The sequence below is a fragment of the Mirounga leonina genome, unplaced genomic scaffold, assembly GCF_011800145.1.
Source record: "Mirounga leonina isolate KUSES-001 unplaced genomic scaffold, KU_Mleo_1.0 Mir_178, whole genome shotgun sequence".
In the NCBI taxonomy this organism is placed as follows: Eukaryota; Metazoa; Chordata; class Mammalia; order Carnivora; family Phocidae; genus Mirounga; species Mirounga leonina.
Window position 1 is genome coordinate 8,918,563 of NW_023270464.1, and position 17,691 is coordinate 8,936,253.

Consider the following 17,691-nt stretch of genomic DNA (forward strand, 5'->3'; position numbering starts at 1 on the left):
GTAGTGTCTTATAATTTATTAAATTCCTTATGTATCAATAGTTATTTTCTCTGTATCTTTTCTTATCTTGCATATTTAGGCTTTTTTCCCTTTTTTCTTTGATTTTGGAAGTTGATGCTTGTCCATTTTATTTTTCAGGGTTTGGGATCTTGGTTTACTAATCTGAATGAAAGATTTTCTCTATCTCATGAATTTCTTCTTTTTTCTTTATTATTTTATGTGCTTCCTGCCTTCCTTTATTTTGTTATTTTTTTAGGTTTTGAATTGAGAATTTATTTATTTTCATTGTTTTTTTAAAAGATTTATTTATTTTGAAAGCGAGAGAGAGACAGAGAGAGACAGAGACAGAAAGTAGGGGGAGGGGCAAAGGGAGAGGGAGAGTCTTAAACAGACTCCACGCTGAGTGTGCGGAGCCCGACTCAGGGCTCAATCTCAGGACCCTGAGATCACAACCTGAACCAAAACCTTGAGTCAGTGGCTTAAGCCACTGTGTCACCCATGTGCTCCTTCATTGTTTTGTTTTTACCGACACAGATATTAGGGTTATGAATTTTTCTTTCACCATTGCTTTACATGTATCCCGTAGATTCTTATGTGTGGAGTGGGGAGTGGGAGAGGAAGAAGCCGGCTTCCCGCTGAGCAGGGAGCCCGATGCGGGGCTTGATCCCAGGACCCTGGGATCATGACCTGAGCCTAAGGCAGATGCCTAATGACTGAGCCACCCAGGCGTCCCCAGAATGTGATATTTTTTACATTATAAAGTGTCCTTTGTCTCACTGAATGTTTTTTGGCTTGCTTCTTTAGTATAAATATGTTCTAAATATTGCATGGGGCATACTTACACCCCCAATTACTTATTATTTATCTGAAATTCAAATTTAACTATGCCTCATATATTTTATCTACAACGCTAAATACAGACAAGTCCTAGAAATAAGGATCATTGCCAGTACCCAGACTGTGCAAACTAAATACCAATTCTCACTAAAAGCAACTAGGCATGGCACCTTGGAGACATGACAGATCCTGTGTATACAGATGAGTCTAGAATATTTTATCACACCAGAAAGAAAGGCAGCAATGAAATGTCTCAGGAGTCAGTTTGAAGAGGCTTCTACTCCACAAGAGTGCAGAGACATCTATAAACCAGGCTCAAGTTTTTTCTTCCTCAGTGAACTGGTGATATAGAATTTCCCATGAAGCCATAGGAGCTGTGGTCCTATGGGTGATTGTGCAACTAACTTTTGCCTTTAGAATCTGTTTGAGCTTGACCTTATGCATACCACCTTTTTATTGATCATAGAGTGCTACTATACATGCCTAAATTTAGGGCTTGGTGGGTCAGACAACACCCAGTTCATGATGGACAACTTAGGTAGCTCGGTAACTTGATGGCTCATGATCAAGAAATCAGTCTCCAGGCGCGCCTGGGTGGCTCAGTCGTTAAGCGTCTGCCTTCGGCTCAGGTCATGATCCCAGAGTCCTGGGATCCAGCCCAGGGTTGGGCTCCCTGCTCAGCGGGAAGCCTGCTTCTCCCTCTCCCACTCCCCCTGCTTGTGTTCCTTCTCTCTCTTTGTCTCTCTCTGTCAAATAAATAAATAAAATCTTAAAAAAAAAAAAAAAGAAATCAGTCTCCACTGTGGTCCAAGAGCAAACCAGAGTTGCTTCTCAGAAATAAAAAATGACATGTTTTTTTCCCCACTCCTAAAGGACTATGACTCTGATTTCCTTATAAGTTCCATCAAAGGTTACATATATTACTCTTACCTATAATGGACATTTCAAGCACCATCAAATCTGTTGCATCATTGTGGCCCATGGGTAAAAGAGCTTGCACAGCAGCTTGACCTATTTAGAGCCTTCTGCTCTCACTCCTACTCAAAACTGTAGTCTTTTGAGTAGAACAGTAATTGAGTCAGAGTAACATATGTGCTCAAGTGAGGTGTATGTTGTCTCCAAAATCCAAAAAGGACCCCTAGGCATTGTGCCTCTTAGTGAGACAAGTCAAGATTCAGAAACTTTTCTTTCACTCTGGAAATGACATCTCTAGATGCCCTGACCTACTGGGCCCTTAAAAGTTTCACTGAATGGCAGTTTCCTGCAATTTTTAATTTTAGGATTTATTTTCCTCCCAAATCTTTCACGTGCCTTCTCAAGGTGACTATAGCGTAGTTGACCCTTGACAATACAGGTTTGGGTGTTGGGTGCATGGGTCCACTTATATGTGGATTTTTTTTTAAGTAAATACAGTAGAGTACTGAAAGTGTATTTTCTCTTCCTTATGATTTTCTTAACATTTTCTTTTTTCTAGCTTACTTTATTGTAAGAATATAGCACATAATACATATAACATACAGAATATGTGTTAATTGACTCAACATTATTGGTGAGGCTTCCAGTCAACTCAAGACTTCTGTTGTTCATAGTTAAGTTTTTGGGGAGTCAAAAGTTATATGCAGATTTTTGACTGCACAGGGCATAGGTGTCCCTAACCCCCGTATTGTTTAAGGGTCAACTGTGTTTGCTATTTCCTGCTCACCAAGTAGAATCAGCAGGATATTATTCACAACAGGACATTGGCATGATGTCTTTGAAATGGAGCAGCAATCAAAGTCCTTGTGGACTAGATTATGACGTGAAGCTAGAGAGTCCTAGGGTGAAACGATGAATGTATTGCTTGTCTTGGCAACTGAATGAAAACTGCTTTTGAGGGCCTTTAACTAATAGGCATAAAGTGAAAGCATTAGCCAGATCAATAGCTGCATATAAGGTGCCAGAGAGGATGCTGATACACTCCACCAATGAGAGCATATCTGGAAGAGCAGCTGCTACTAGAGTCGCTATCTAATTAAATTTATGACGATCCACTGTAATTCTTCATCCATTTGCCTTCCCTATAGGCCAAATAGGGGAGATAAATGGAGGTGTTGTGAGAATCACCATGCTGCATCTTTCAAGTCATTGAGGGTGGCAGTAATCTCTGCAATTCCTCCAGGACTATAGTATTGCTTTTGGTTTACTATTTTCCATGGTCGAGAAAGTTCTAGTGGCTTCCACTTGGTCTTTCCTACCAGAATAGCTTTAAGTCCATGGGTTAGGGAACCACTGTGGATATTCTGCCAGTTGCTGAATATGTCTGTTCAAATCCTGCTTTCTGAAACTGGGGAAATAACCACAGTAACCTGATGAGCTCACCATCAGGTAAATCCTAGCCAGAACCTGGAAACAACCCAAATGTCCAACAACAGATAAATGGATAAACAAATTGTGGTATAGCCATATAATGGAATATTACCAGGGATGGATGAGGGAATGAACAACAGATACACCCAAAGACATGGATAGATCTCAAAATTATACTGAATGAAAGGAGCCAAAAAAACAGTACATGGTATATGATTCTGTTCATAGAAAACTGTAGAAAATGCAAACTAATCTGTAGCGACAGACAGCAGATCACTGGTCGCCTGAGGATTGTAGGTGGAGGCTGAAGAGAGACAAATTACAACGGAGCCTGAGAAAACTTCGGGGGCTGGGGAGGGGGCTACGCCGGGCCATAGAATTTGACAATACATGAGTCGTGGCAGAATGGGAGGAGCAGAAACCAGATGGCAGCGGGTTGAGAAGTGACTGGGAAGAGTGTGCAGACAGTGAGTCTGTGTAACTCTGTCCGGAAACTTACCAGGGAAGGGAATAATACAGTGGTTTCAGTGCCATACGTTACGGAACTTCCTCCTGGGAGCTGTTTGTGATTCCAGTTAGCTTACTCCAATTAGCTGCCCCCCTCAGCCCCTGGAATGCGGATCTGCTCCCAGAGTGGCATTCATTCGCCTACCTTTCTAATAACTGCCAGCCTTTATTTTCCAGAGCAATTGCTCTCTATGTAACTTCATCAGTCCAACTAAGCTCTCCCATTTTGGAATTCTGAGGGCATTTATTACCTCTTTCTTATCATATGACGTGTTCAATTCAATTTCACCAATGTTGAAAGGCACCATAGTGTTAAGCACATAGACGCTGGCATCAGATTATCTGAGTTTGAATCTCAGCTCTGTCATGCAGTGGCTGTGTGACCTTGGTGAAGTTGCTTAGCCTCTCTGTGCTTCAGTTTATCATTAATTTACCGGACATAATAAGAGTACTTTTTGCTATAAATATTAGAGGAGTTAGTATTTATAAAGAGCTTAAACCAGCGTTTGCCACATTCTAAGCCCTAAGAATGTTAATAAAAATCAATTTGTATTCCTATTACAGGAAGGTTCATGCTCACAGTTATGTGGTATACAGGGATGTCTGCGGCATTTGCCTTAACCTGGAGCGAGGAGCTAGCAATTGCCCGTCAGCTTTAGATTTTCTTAGAGATCTTCTGTGCCTTGGCCCAGCGGCCTCTGCACTTGGTCAGCTTTGGCATGAAAGCCAAAGATGGTGGACTCTCAATAGTCACTTCTCAGAACCTAGCTGCAAGTTGGAAGGATGGTGACTGCTAGAATTCGCAAGAGGAAAGACAGAGCCACGCTGGGAAGGGAGATGTTAACCTTCCCAAGATTTTGGACACTTTGCGTTTCAACCAGCTCACGGTGATATTCATGGCTAGCCCTGAAGGCACGGTCTGCCTGTTCAGGCCCCACGCCACTCCCCACGCCCTGACCACCGCGCGTGCGGGTACCCAACCGCTGCACCCTGGCAGCTTGCCCAGCCTCAGCCCCACCCCTGCAGTCGCCCCCTGCCCCGCCTCCCCCTTACCCCGCCTCCCCCCTCCCCCCGCCTCCCCGAGGCTCCAGAGTATAATCCCCGCCCTGCAGTGTGCCTCCTCGGCCCTTCTCTGTTGCCCCGCCTCTTCTCCTCGCCCCGCCTCCCCGCGGTTTCTATGGTCCCAGCCTGCGGTGAGCCCCGCCCCTCCTCTTCTCGTCGCCCCGCCTCTCCCCGTTAGCCCGCCTCCCCGCGGCTCCTATAGTCCCCGCCCTGCAGTGAGCCCCGCCCCTCTCTCCTCGTCGCCCCGCCTGTGCACGACGCCCCGCCTCCCCGCGGTCTCTATAGCCCGGCCGCCGCCACTGCCCCCGCCGCAGCGGCTGCCCCCTGAGTGGCGTCGGTGGCTTGGGGAGCCGGCCGCCATGGCGGCGGAGGCCCTGGCAGCCGAGGCCGTGGCTTCACGCCTGCAGCGGCAGGAGGAGGACATCCGCTGGCTGTGGGCGGAGGTCCAGCGCCTGAGGGACGAGCAGCTGAACGCGCCCGACCGCGGCCAGGCCGAGGGGCCGTGCCTGACGCGGGAGGTGGCGCAGCTCCGGGCGGAGAACCGCGACCTGCGCCACCGCCTCCACCGCCTGCGGCTGTGCCTCGCCGAGGGGCTGAGCCCGCAGGCGCCGCTGGAGAGCGGGGCGCAGGCGGCGGCGGCGCAGGAGGAGGCCGGGCGCGCGGCTGCCGGCGCGCAGGTAACGGGGCGGCGGGCTCGCTGCGGGGAACGGGGGCGGGTGCCGCCTAGAGCCCCGGGCGGGCGGCGCCGCGGGCTGCGTGGTGCACGGGTGGCGGTGGTCCCGCCGGAAGGACGGCGGCGGCCGCGGCGCGCTGCTGGACCGGCGCCTGGCGGAGCGCTGCCCTGTGCACCTGCTACGGCCTGGGGAACCAGTGAGGGGCCTGGACACCCCTTGGAGCCCTGTATTTCCAGCCGTCGCCAGACTGACTTAATGGTGTCATTTCTCAGCTCTTCCAGTAAATTGCCACATATTTTCTTCAGTAGCAGAAAGAGCATTTCCTTTGTTTGAAAAAAAAATGCTGGAGTGTTTAAAACTCACTATTCTTAGCAGGAAGACCAACAGCTACGAAAGTAAACTCATCCATTTCGTCTAATGAATGGCTGGTTCTGAGCTGTTTACGACAGGTGGTTTTGGGGGCTTTTGTTGTTGTTCACTTGTTGACATCTGTATATTTAGCGTTATTATTTAATAGAGTGTTTTAATATTTTGGCTCATTGAAGGACAGATTATCATCGTGTAATATAATACGTTTTCTGAAGTTTAAAAGCTTTCTCACACTGTGGGGTGTTCTTGAGTTCTTTACCAAGGGTAACTGGTGCACTGGCAACATCTTCCTAAAATAGTGTATCTACAGTGCAGCGGCAGCTACACTACCATTTTCCAGTGACATTATGTTTAAAGTTTAGGGGAAAAAGCTTTAGAGAGCAAAATATGTTAAATGTACTTAGCAAGAGTGTGTGAAAATGCACAGACAGGAAGGATGGAACCCCAGAAAGTGAGTTGCTCATCTAGAGTTTAGGTGGTGGTCAGGGAAGCCCAGGCTCCAACGTGGGACACTTGCTGACTGCTCTCTCCTCTGTTTCCGATGTGTTCCTCTTTCCCGTCATTGGTATGAGTTATTTATAACTTACCTTTATTTCTCAGCCTCCTTCCAGTCAAACCCAAGAAAAGAACACTGAAGTGAAGGAGGATAGGCCTGAGAGGGAGGTGAGTTGTTGCTGTGGAAATAATGTAAAATACTACCTGTAATTTAAACATGCTGATACAGTTAATTGCCCAGATTTTAAATTAAAACATAGTTCCTAATTAAATTACGACACTAGTAGTATATTCAAAACCTTGCAAGCCTTAGCCACAAGATGTCTTTTTTTTTAATGTTTTTTTTTTTTTTTTAAGATTTTATTTATTTATTTGACAGAGAGAGAATGAGAGAGAGAGCACACATGAGAGTGGGGAGGGTCAGAGGGAGAAGCAGGCTCCCTGCCGAGCAGGGAGCCCGATGCGGGACTCGATCCAGGGACTCCAGGATCATGACCTGAGCCGAAGGCAGTCGCTTAACCAACTGAGCCACCCAGGCGCCCCAAGCTACAAGATGTCTTAACTTCGAGCTGAGCTAGCCACACAGCTCTCTTTAAGTGCTTCTTTGTCTATTTAAGTTGAGATAGCAGAGCTTTACTTTTGTGTTAAGGAAATTAGCTACCATATCAATCATGAAAACAAACCAGAGTAGGTTTTGAGGATAAACACTTGGCAGGAGCAAAAGAGGAAAACCTGGCAACGGAGGAATCAGTCTGGTAGAGATCAGACAAACAGGAAAGACAACAGAGAACGAAGTAGGATGGTATATGGGTAGGTGCTGAATTGTGCGACTGTGCATAGACGAGTGTTAAACATATGGTGGAGGGAGATATGGTAGTTAGAAGAGGTGGGCTTTGAGCTGGACCCTAAGACCTAAGAAGGAGGTGGGAAGTGACTGGCAGGAGAGTTGGAAATGACCTGGGGTGAGCCTTACTGCAGGGTGAACAGGTAGAAAAAAGTGGGCTGTGTATGTTAACGTTCTTGTATTCTAATGACTTTCAGGTGACAAATCGACCAGATTTTGTGAAGGAAAGATTGAAGCTGTTTGAAATATTGAAGCAAGACCATCAGCTCTTATTTGCTGTTACTGACAAAAAGGGGAATACAAGCAATGTGATCACAGTGAGAGTGGCTGGTGGGAAAACCATGGAAGGGGAAGTCTGGAAAACAACACCTTATCAAGTGGCCACTGAAATTAGGTAAAACCATAGTTTGGAGAAGATATTCATTATGTAGTATTGTGCCAGAGCTTGGTGACAGTGTGTTCCCTGGGGACTGTGAAAATATTTTTTTTTTCTTATTTGAATAAGTTAAATGTCATTAATTTTTTCCCTCTGGCTTCGAAATAGGGCATTTAAATACGTAGTTGAATACCAGAATAAAATCTCTTCTTCTTTAAAATGTATTTTAAAGTTTTTTTTTTTTAAGATTTTATTTATTTATTTGACAGAGAGAGAGTACAAACAGGGGAAGCAGCAAGCAGTAGGAGAAGCAGGCTCTCGCTGAGCAGAGAGCCTGATGTGGGGCTCGATCCCAGGACCCTGAGATTATGACCCGAGCCAAAGGCAGATGCTTAATCAACCGAGCCATCCAGGCGCTCCCCCCGCTGCCATGTTTTAAAGTTCTAAGAAAATATATAGTAGAGGAAAATGTGTAATCCTTGACAGGTCACTTTACATTGACTGTACATCATCAAAGTATTTCCATGGGATTTTACTGATCCTTTGCTGGACTTGACTCCAAGTCAAGTCATCGTCCCACCAGTAAATAACCATGGGTGGTTCTTTGAACCACATTGGGCAGATCCCTGAAGGTTTTCAAGCCTGTTTCTTTTTATCTCTGTGGAATAATACTGCTTTTCCCATTTACCTAATGAGGTTGTAAAAATTAAATAAAATACTGCATATGAAAAATACTCTGAAAATTAAAGTGCCTCTAGAAATGTACAAAGCAACTTATTATAGATTGAAGGTGTATGTGTTAGAGCCATTATCAACCCTGGAATAAATACTTTGACTTTCCTAGAAATTAGATACATTTAGTGAAGTTATGTTATTTTGACCAATGTTAATTCCTAGCATTAAATATAATCCTATGGAAGCTATAGCTCAAGACTGCCATGTAAATAAACTTTTACTATTTAAAAAGCAAGCTTTTTCAACAGTTGAAATCTTCAGATTTCCTTGGAAAACTATGATTAAAATTATATATATTTTTTTCCATCCCATCATATCTTGCACTCCTAACGGCCTCTCCCAACCTATTCCCATGTTTTCTAGGAGAGAGATGATTAGATGTGCTTGGGAAAAAACGGGCTTTGAGGCAAAAATAAATTATGTTTCTTCATGGCGAGTCAGTTTGCATGTTGGCATATTAGAGACTGGTTCTGCACAGAAGAATCCTGTTCGAACTTGGGAAGCAAAGTTACTGGATTATAGGACAGGTTCTTCATTATACCCTTAATCATCTGCATTTCCACAGGGTACCAGCTTACAAATCGTACAATCAAATTTCATGATAGTGGGATTGTAGGAGCGTCTAAAAAGTAAAGTTAGCCTAAACCAAAAGATGAGCAAAGCAGGCATATCAAGCAAACCTGTTAAGAAGAGAGCCGGGATCATAGTATTACTTCAAGACACCAGAATTCAGGGCTTAAATCATCAAATGGGAGGCTTATTTCAAAAATAGACAAACAGTGTAATCCACAATGACTATTTGTCACAGAACTTTAGGAGTTAAATGATGTAGCATCAGATCAGAAATACAAAATTAAAGACACTCAGGAGTGGTAGGCTTTAACCTGTCTTTGGACCGGGTTTGGACCGATCACATAGGTAAACATTAGGGTTATATGTGTCTGAATAATAACACTGTGAGGGGGACTTAGTTGTTGCTCACCAGTCTCTGTGGTCTACAGACAGAGATATCTCAGCACCTGTGGTTGGGTTTTTGGCTCCTCAGAACCTTAATTACATGTGGAAGTACAGTTCACATATTCTGTAGGTAAAATGAAATCCGTTATGAACTCAGTAAACATTAAATGACAGCAAGACAAAACAAAATAAAACTTGAAAATTATGAAAATAAACACTTCAAAATAACTCAGGTAAAAGAAAATAAAAACCACAGGATTTTTAGAAAATACTTTAATGAGGAGAATATATATCAGAAATCTGTGGAATAGGGCCCAAGTAGTGATCAGAAACAGATTTGTAGTGTCAAAGGTTTTTCTTTTTTTTTTTTTTAAGATTTTATTTATTTGAGAGAGCGAGAATGAGAGACAGCACGAGAGGGAGGAGGGTCAGAAGGAGAAGCAGACTCCGTGCTGAGCAGGGAGCCTGATGTGGGACTCGATCCCGGGACTCCAGGATCATGACCTGAGCCGAAGGCAGTCGCTTAACCAACTGAGCCACCCAGACACCCTCAAAGGTTTTTCTAATGAGAAAGAAGAAGAAACAGACTAAGAATTCAACCCAGGCAGTTAGAAAAAGCGGGGAGCTCCAAGGCGAATTAGAGAGGGGCACCTGCGTGGCGCAGTTGGTGGGACGACAGGCTCTTGATCTCAGCTCAGGTCTTGATCTCAGGGTTGTAAGTGGGGCTCTGTTGTTGGGCTCCTACTTAAAAAAAAAAAGTGAATTAGAGAATAGTATTAACTGGAAAACTGTTTGAATAAGTAAGGGTTCAGTGAGGTGGCTGGATATAAAATAAGTGAGAAATTAATAGTTTTATTAAATTATACTGCCTATTCTCTTGGGTTACTGAGAATTGATTGCATAGATGATTATTCCTGCTCTGGGGGAGTCTAAGCATAACATGTAATGTGGAAATCATTAAGGAAAAGATGGATAAATTCAAACGGCACACAAAATAAAATGCTTAAGAAAAATGGCGATGTGTAAAAATGACACGTAAAATGGGAAATGACAGATGTAAAAAAAATGTACCATATAAAACTAATGATTGCTCTCTAAGTGTTTTTCAAATTAATAGGAAAAAGATGAAAACTTCAAGAGAGGAACAGATTATCTTAGAAGTATAAATGAAAATTATGTGTTCTCGATTTGACCAAGGTTTATGCATAGCAGTTAACATTGATACAGTCTTGGGGAAATGGCACTGCTGGAGGGTGGATAAATAGGCCTAGTCTCTTTCAAACTTTTAAAGCCTTAAAAACATGCAAACCCTAACCTTGGACCCAGTAATTCTATACATAGCCATTTGTCCTAAGGAAATACCCCTGTAGAGGTGGGGCTCACTGCTCAATGGGGAGCCTGCTTCTCCCTCTCCCTCTGCAGCTTCCCTCTGCTTGTGTGTGCATACTCTCAATGTCAAATAAATAAATAAAATCTTTAAAAAAAAGAAAAGACCCCTGTAGAAAAACAGGGCAAAGGACAGTTCGTAGTAGTTCATGAAAGAATTGTTCACAGAGTGTGGTCCCCAAACCAACAGCATGAGCATTACCTGGGAACTTAGGAGAGCAAATTCTTGGGTCCTGCTCCATACCTCTTGAATAATTAGTCTCTGTGTTTGTAAGCCCCACAAGGAGTTTCTGATGCAAGTTCAAGTTTGAGAACCACTGAGTTAGGCTACACTGCTGTCTTAAGAGATCTCCCCCGATGGCCATTGCTTGAATAAGGTAGACCTCACGTTCGCTCATATGGCAGTCCAGAGATGACCAGTCCAGGCTAGTGGACATCCCTGGTCCATGCAGTCATTTATGGACCTGGGTTCCTTCTGTTTTGTTGATCTGCCATCTCCTAGGTCACAGTTCGTCCATGTTTAGGGGTGGAAGCTAAGTTCATGGACTCATGGACTTGCTTGCAGGCAGGGGGAAGACAGCTGAGGAATAGTAATGCTTTGAGGGCCAGACCCCACAATGGCACACTCTATCCTCTTACATCCTGTTAGCTCACCTTTAGTCACCTGGCCACCCCTAGCATTAAGAGAGAATGGAAATGTCTTTTCTGCTGGCCAGCCACATGTCCAGCTAAAGCATTCTCCCCGTGGAAGAGGGAAAGCATGGTTTAGGGGACAGCATCTGCCACAGTGTGTCCCTGTGACATCCAGAAATCTGTGAGATCCCTTTTTCATCATCCTGCACACTTGGTCGCTCCCCAGGTGAGACAGCTGTGGGTCCCAACAGCTGAAAGCGTGGGATTTCCAAGTGATGTGCAGAACACCCCATTCGTTAGGCTGGCCCCTTACACTCTAGCAACAAATAAGCTGATATACAGGGCTGCCCACCCCACATGTGTATACATACAGTGGTGGAATACACACAAGGCCAACACGATTGAAGTGTATTTGGAAAAAAGAGGAAGGAGCAGTAGGGCATCCGGTAGTGGACAGAAGCCATCAGATTCTGCTGGCAGCGATCGGGAGGCCCACAGCCTGGCAGTGGGCAGTGCTTGGGTCAGCCCATCTGGCCACCCTTTGTTTTCTGGTCCACAGTCCCCCGGAGGCCCTGGTTTTGCTCTTGGGGAGGTTCCTAGTTGCCCATCATCTAGACAATTCCATCATCTAAGAATTCTAGAGAGAGACTTCTCACCCCTTTTTTTCCTGGCTTTTGTGCTTGGCTCATTTCTCTGTCCCTCAGTTTAATGGCCTGAAGTCATATGAAACAACAGGCTGTGGGAGGGCAGCACCCTTACTCTGATCCCTGCAGTGGGCCTGGCCCCTATTGTCAGTCTTGACGTTGGCCTTTGAGAAGGGCTGTCCGTGCCTGTCTCTCCTGCTGTTTGGGACAAATGACTGTTTCTCCAATCTGGCACAGCCTCACATTTCTGGACTCTTAGTCAGTTTGGATTACAGGCCACAGGCAGAGCCTCTCTTGGCAAAGTCCTGTGCCTTCCATCTTCTGCCTGCAAACCGTATAATTCTCACCCGGGCGGAGCTGGGTCTGGTGGTATTTTGCAAAAGCTGCAGTAGCTGTCCAGTGTTTACCAACATTCTGCCTTTTTATGCCTGCTTCCTTATATGCTACAAGCATTGTAAGCGCATTTGTTTGCTTTCAGGCTTTACCAAATATGATCTCAACTATTTAATCACGTATCTATCAATATTTGATACTTATCAAATACAAAATGATGCCACGACAAGGGGTATTGGCCACATCTTGCTGCCCGTTGGCTAAGCCAGTGCGACGTGTTTTGATTTTGTTACTCACCTCCAGGTCCTTACTTTTTTGTATTAGTTAAGATACAGGCTAAGCTGCTGCAACAAAAAATTCAGTGGCGTAAATATGATCGGAGTCTCTCTCCGGTGGCAGTCTGGAGGTGCGGGGGGCCGACTCGGCAGGACAGCACTCTTCTTCATAAGTATCTGGAGACCTGAATTCCTTCCGTTTGGTTGCGGGACCATCTGTATGTATGTTCAGTGTTGCGCTTGTCTGCATGGTCGGGGGGAACAGCGCACATGCGCTGTGGTGTGCAGGACGCGCAGAGGGGATGGAGAAGGGCTCTCTGTTGTCTTAAGGCTGAGATGCAGAAGTGCTACAGGCCACTGCTTCCAAACCTAGTCACATGGCCACATCTGGCTGCAAGGAAGGCCGCAAACTCCTGTACAAGGAGAGAATAGATTTGAAGAACCCTTAGCAGTCTACACAGCCAGTAAAAGTGAAAATAAAATTCTGCTTCATTAATAACAGTAGCTAGCATTTATTAGGAAGTTTTTATTGTGAGTATGCCTTATTTAATCCTTAGAATAAATGGATGAGGAAGGTCCTGTAAATCCCCATTTTACAGATGAGAGAGCCGAGGCTTAGAGTAAATTATTCAGTGTTCAAACCCAGAGCAGGTGCTCTTAACCACAGCACTGTACCGAAGCTCAAGTTACTCACAGAAATGCAAGTTAAAACATCATATTGGAAAGAGGACGTGGTTTCATAGTACCTGACATTATGAGGGGAAAGAGAAAAGGTATTCTTGCACCTTTCCTGGTCGGAAAATTTGGCAGTATATTCCAACAGATGTCATTAAAGCATATTTCCCTTGACCCAGCAGTTTTACTTCTTGAATTTTTCCAGAGAAAATGGTTGGGCACGAAGATGTGTGTTCAAGAATGTTCACTGCAGTGTTATTTGTCCCAAAACAGAACAAAGCAAAAAACCCCCACAAAGAAATAACCAAAATGCCCAGCCAGAGAGGGCTTAGTAAGCAAGTCTTGTTTCTTCTGCAACTAATTACTAGTGTGTTTTTCAAGTCTGTCTATTGTCAGGGAAAACGTGTGACTTACAAAGTTTAAAAAGTATGTTACCAGATAACATATACAGAATGGTACTATTATTAGATTTTTATTGTGGTGTATATATTTATCAAAAAATGTGGAAGGACATAGAACAAAATGTTAACAAGTAATCTCTGGGTGGTGGGATTGAGGGTTTTTTTTTTTTTTTTTTTCTTTGCTTTCCTGTGCTTTCCAGGTTCTTAATGTGTTATTTTTGTCAATAATTTTCAAACAACAATAAATGTGTGTGGGGGGCAGTGAGAGAGAGAGACAGAAGGAGGGGTGGATGTAGAAAAAGACTAGAAAGACACGTACTAAAATGCTAGGAGTAGTTATTTTCAGGGTGGTAAGATTTAGATGTGAGTTTTATTTTATTCTTTGTGTTTTCTCTGTTTTCCAAGTGTGGTGGTGGTGGTGGTCGTTTACAGTGGATGTATACTACTTTTGTATCTAAAATAAATGTACGAAATAAAAAAAAATCTGCTCTGTTAGTTTACATTTGTACTTTCTATTCACTTAAAAAAAAACAACCCTGGAAAGTATTCTAATCTTTTGTTTTAATGAATCATTGTAGCATGTGATAAAGTTAACTCCCAAGTGACTTTTCTCTTCCTAGTCCAGAGCTGGCTGAAAGCACGGTTGTAGCCAAAGTAAATGGTGAATTATGGGACTTGGACCGTCCATTGGAAGGAGATTCCACTCTAGAGCTGCTTACGTTTGATAATGAGGAAGCTCAAGCTGTAAGTATTTAAAAACCAATCAATGAAACTTTGAGTAATTGTATTGTAAACAATATTATGTACAAAGACACATATTGAAGTCAAGAATGATGAGTTTTGTAACCTTCTAAGATTTAAAATTTATTGGTGTTAGTAAGTATTTCATGAGTTTCACCTCCTAAGATTTAAAATTTGTTTATTGGTGTTTAGTAAGTATTTCATGAGTTTCTATGGAAACTCATATGTACAAATATATATCAGCTTTTAAAGAAGCCCCTATTTATCATTTTTTAAAATAGTTATTTCTTTAAGCTATAATGCTTTATTGTGAAATCAATGTATATTCCAAGTGAATTTTAATAGATTCTTAAAAATGGGTCTACTTATAATATAATATGTGTAGGAGAATTGGAAAACATTATCAAAAGTCAGATATCTTTTAAATAGTTATTAATGTAATATTCTGTAAAATAGATACCAGATTTTTATGTAGGTCTCTGATATGCATCGTTACCTTAACTTTGCAGTTTTCCTTTCATGTGGCCCACTGTCCACCTAAAACCTAACCTGTGATTAGTTTAGGTTATATTAATCTTGAAACTTAGGCTAAATTTCTTGATTTATTAACCCAAACTTATAAGAAGCATATTATAATTACTTTTCTGTGTGAAATATGTGAGGTATAACAATTCAGTAGCTAAATAATACAATATTAATAAAATCACATTTAAAAGTGATCTGGACAGAGCAATTTTTGGAAGAAATACATAGCATATATGTATTACTTAGTTTTTCTCATGAGTTGTTAACAGCTGTCACTTAACTTCATCCCAGATTTCATCCCTAGACTTTAAAATTTTATAAATTCCTTCAGTCAACTGACCAGCATTTAAGGCCCTGGAGGCATATAAAGACACTGTAGGGCTACAGTGGACAAAGCATGGAGACTCCCACTTCCAAGAGTTTTAAGAGTTTACAGCCAGTGGGAGGAGGTAGTAAACAAGGAAACAAACAACTAGAGGTTTCAGATAGTGTCAGTTTCTGGAGAAAGTCCAATAGGGGCTGGAACCAAGAGCCACCATGACAGCTGGTGGGGCAATTAGTTTTGATCCTCAACTAAGGGCCCAGATCCTGCCAGAAAGCCTTGCATTTTCCCACACTGGCAGGCTCTTGGTTTATCTGCAGGTGTTGCTCCTGAGACTCTTTTTACATAGTTGGCTGTTGAACTTCTTCAATCTGCCAGGTACTGGGGTGGTAGGGGATGAAAGAACTACCAATTTTAATGTTCCATGGAGATGTGGGCGTCTTTGAGATTCTTCTCTCCTTGCATTCAGTGACCTCATGAAAAAGAAAACATTTGTTATCATTGGAAATCTTCCTAGAGTGCCGAACCAGCAGGCCCCTCTGCTTGCCATGCTCATAACATGGTATCGGACATCGGATTGTAGGGTTACCATAAGTATGTGTGGTTGTTGATGAAAATGATAATAGGCAAAAACATTTACCAAATGTTTATTTACCAAACATTTACCAAGTGACCCTGGCCCCTTGAGTTCCCAGTTACCCTAGCACACATGTATGTTTTAATCCCTGTTTTACAGATGAAGTAACCAGAGCTCAGAATGGTGAAGTAACTTTTCCAAGATCTTGATGCTTCTTTTAATGTAATTTAGTAACAAAGATTTTTGTTGTTGTTGTTCCTGGAATTTATTTTCCTGTTGCTATAAACATAGTAGGGCGCCTGGGTGGCTCAGATGGTTAAGCGTCTGCCTTCAGCTCAGGTCATGGTCCCGGGGTCCTGGAATCGAGTCCCGCATTGGGCTCCCTGCTCCGTGGGAGCCTGCTTCTCATTCTGCTTCTCTCTCTCTCTCTCTCTCTCTGTCTCTCATGGATAAATAAATAAAATCTTTAAAAAAAAAAAAAACTAACCGAAGTCACCAAATAAATATAGGTGCCGAAGAAGCAAGACAACAGAGTCCCCTGGCAGCACTTTCCTTCCCTTATCAAATAGGAAACGTTACAATGAGAAAGCTGTTTGACAAATAAAATCAATCGGAACAGAGGGAGGCTGGCTGGCTGAGCAGGCTACGTGTAATCCCAACCCGCAGCATTAGGCTGGGATAGGACCTACCAACGGCCCCAGAGTGTCGGTCCCTTTGCTTTGGATGGTGCCAGGAGGGCAGGCCAACATGAACCCAAGTCTCTTCTTTGGTGCTCTGTCCACACCTAGATATTTGTTGAGCCAAATTCTGTGTTAGGTGTTGGGGATACAACAGTGAACAAAAAGGAGTCACCGGCCGCCTGCAGTTTGCAGCGCAGCGTGGGAGAGACTGGCATAAACAAACTAGTAAGTGCATAATCACAAGACGAGAAGAAGATTTAAAAAGAGATGAACAGGGCACTGGAATGAAGAGTAACAGTGAAGGCTCCACCTTCACAGAGAGCCAGGAACATGTAAGGGGAAAGCAGGGTAGCCAGAGAAAGGCTGCAGAGAGAAGAATGGGCCAGCAGCCATGCAGGCCTTGGGCCGGGGGAGGAGGGAAGCTGAGTTTTATTTTAAATGCAGTGAGATGCAGTGAAGGGCTTTAAGCAGAAAAAATTTCAATTTACCTTTTAAAACACCATTTGGTAGCAGTACAGGAATGGATTTTAGGGGAATAGGACAGCAGGTGGGCAGTTTCTTGGGTTGTGCTATAATAACACCATCGTGGACTCTTGGACAGTGGCAGTGGAGATGGGGAGAAGTGGGCAGATTCAAGATACATCAGGAAAGTAACAGCTTACCAATTAATTCGAGCCTGGAGCTGGGAGAGCAGGCTGTAATCACACACAACCTCTGAGACTCTAGGTTGAGCAGTTAGGCATGTCGTGGAGGTGTACACTGAGATAGGGCTAATATCAAGAGTTCCGCCGTGGACCTACTCAGGATTTCTGTACGATCTCTGGATGGAGATAGTGCACGGCCAGCAGCGTACACAGACTGAGACGTGTCTAGCCACAGACAGAAGAATTGACAGCGGACAATAGAACCGCTTGGAATGGGAATCTAAAGACAGACGGTGCCATGACTGAGCACCGAGGAAGTCTTCACTCTGCGGGCAGATGAAGAAGAAAAAGCCAGCAAAGGAGACTGAGAAAGAACCGATGGTGGGAATGAAACCAGAAAAGCAGTGGCACCATAAAGGACCTTAAAAGAAGGGCGTGGTTCATTGTCACTGCTGAGAGAATCCAGAGGATGGGGGAAGTGGCCATTGAAATGGGGGGTGAAGCCCGACTCATGCCCTGATGTACTGGAAGAGACCCCTGAGCTGCACTAAAAGCACAGAACTAGCAGCTTTGATTCTTATGTAAATCTGCTTTTTCTGGTTCACACCTTTAAGTACCACCAAGTTCCTTGTGTTTTCTTGAGCATGAAATCA

The 17,691-nt window shown here is 43.6% G+C and overlaps 1 protein-coding gene across 1 annotated transcript in view; it reads left to right on the forward strand.

Moving 5' to 3' along the window:
• Positions 1 to 5,019: 5,019 nt before the first annotated feature.
• TARS3 (threonyl-tRNA synthetase 3) overlaps positions 5,020 to 17,691 on the forward strand; it is a 75,683-nt gene continuing 63,011 nt past the window's right edge. Inside the window, exons 1-4 of the mRNA XM_035024322.1 lie at positions 5,020 to 5,429; positions 6,396 to 6,458; positions 7,332 to 7,528; positions 14,170 to 14,293. Coding sequence (XP_034880213.1) covers positions 5,112 to 5,429; positions 6,396 to 6,458; positions 7,332 to 7,528; positions 14,170 to 14,293 — 702 coding nt within the window. The 5' untranslated portion in view covers positions 5,020 to 5,111. The remainder of the gene's footprint in view (positions 5,430 to 6,395; positions 6,459 to 7,331; positions 7,529 to 14,169; positions 14,294 to 17,691) is intronic.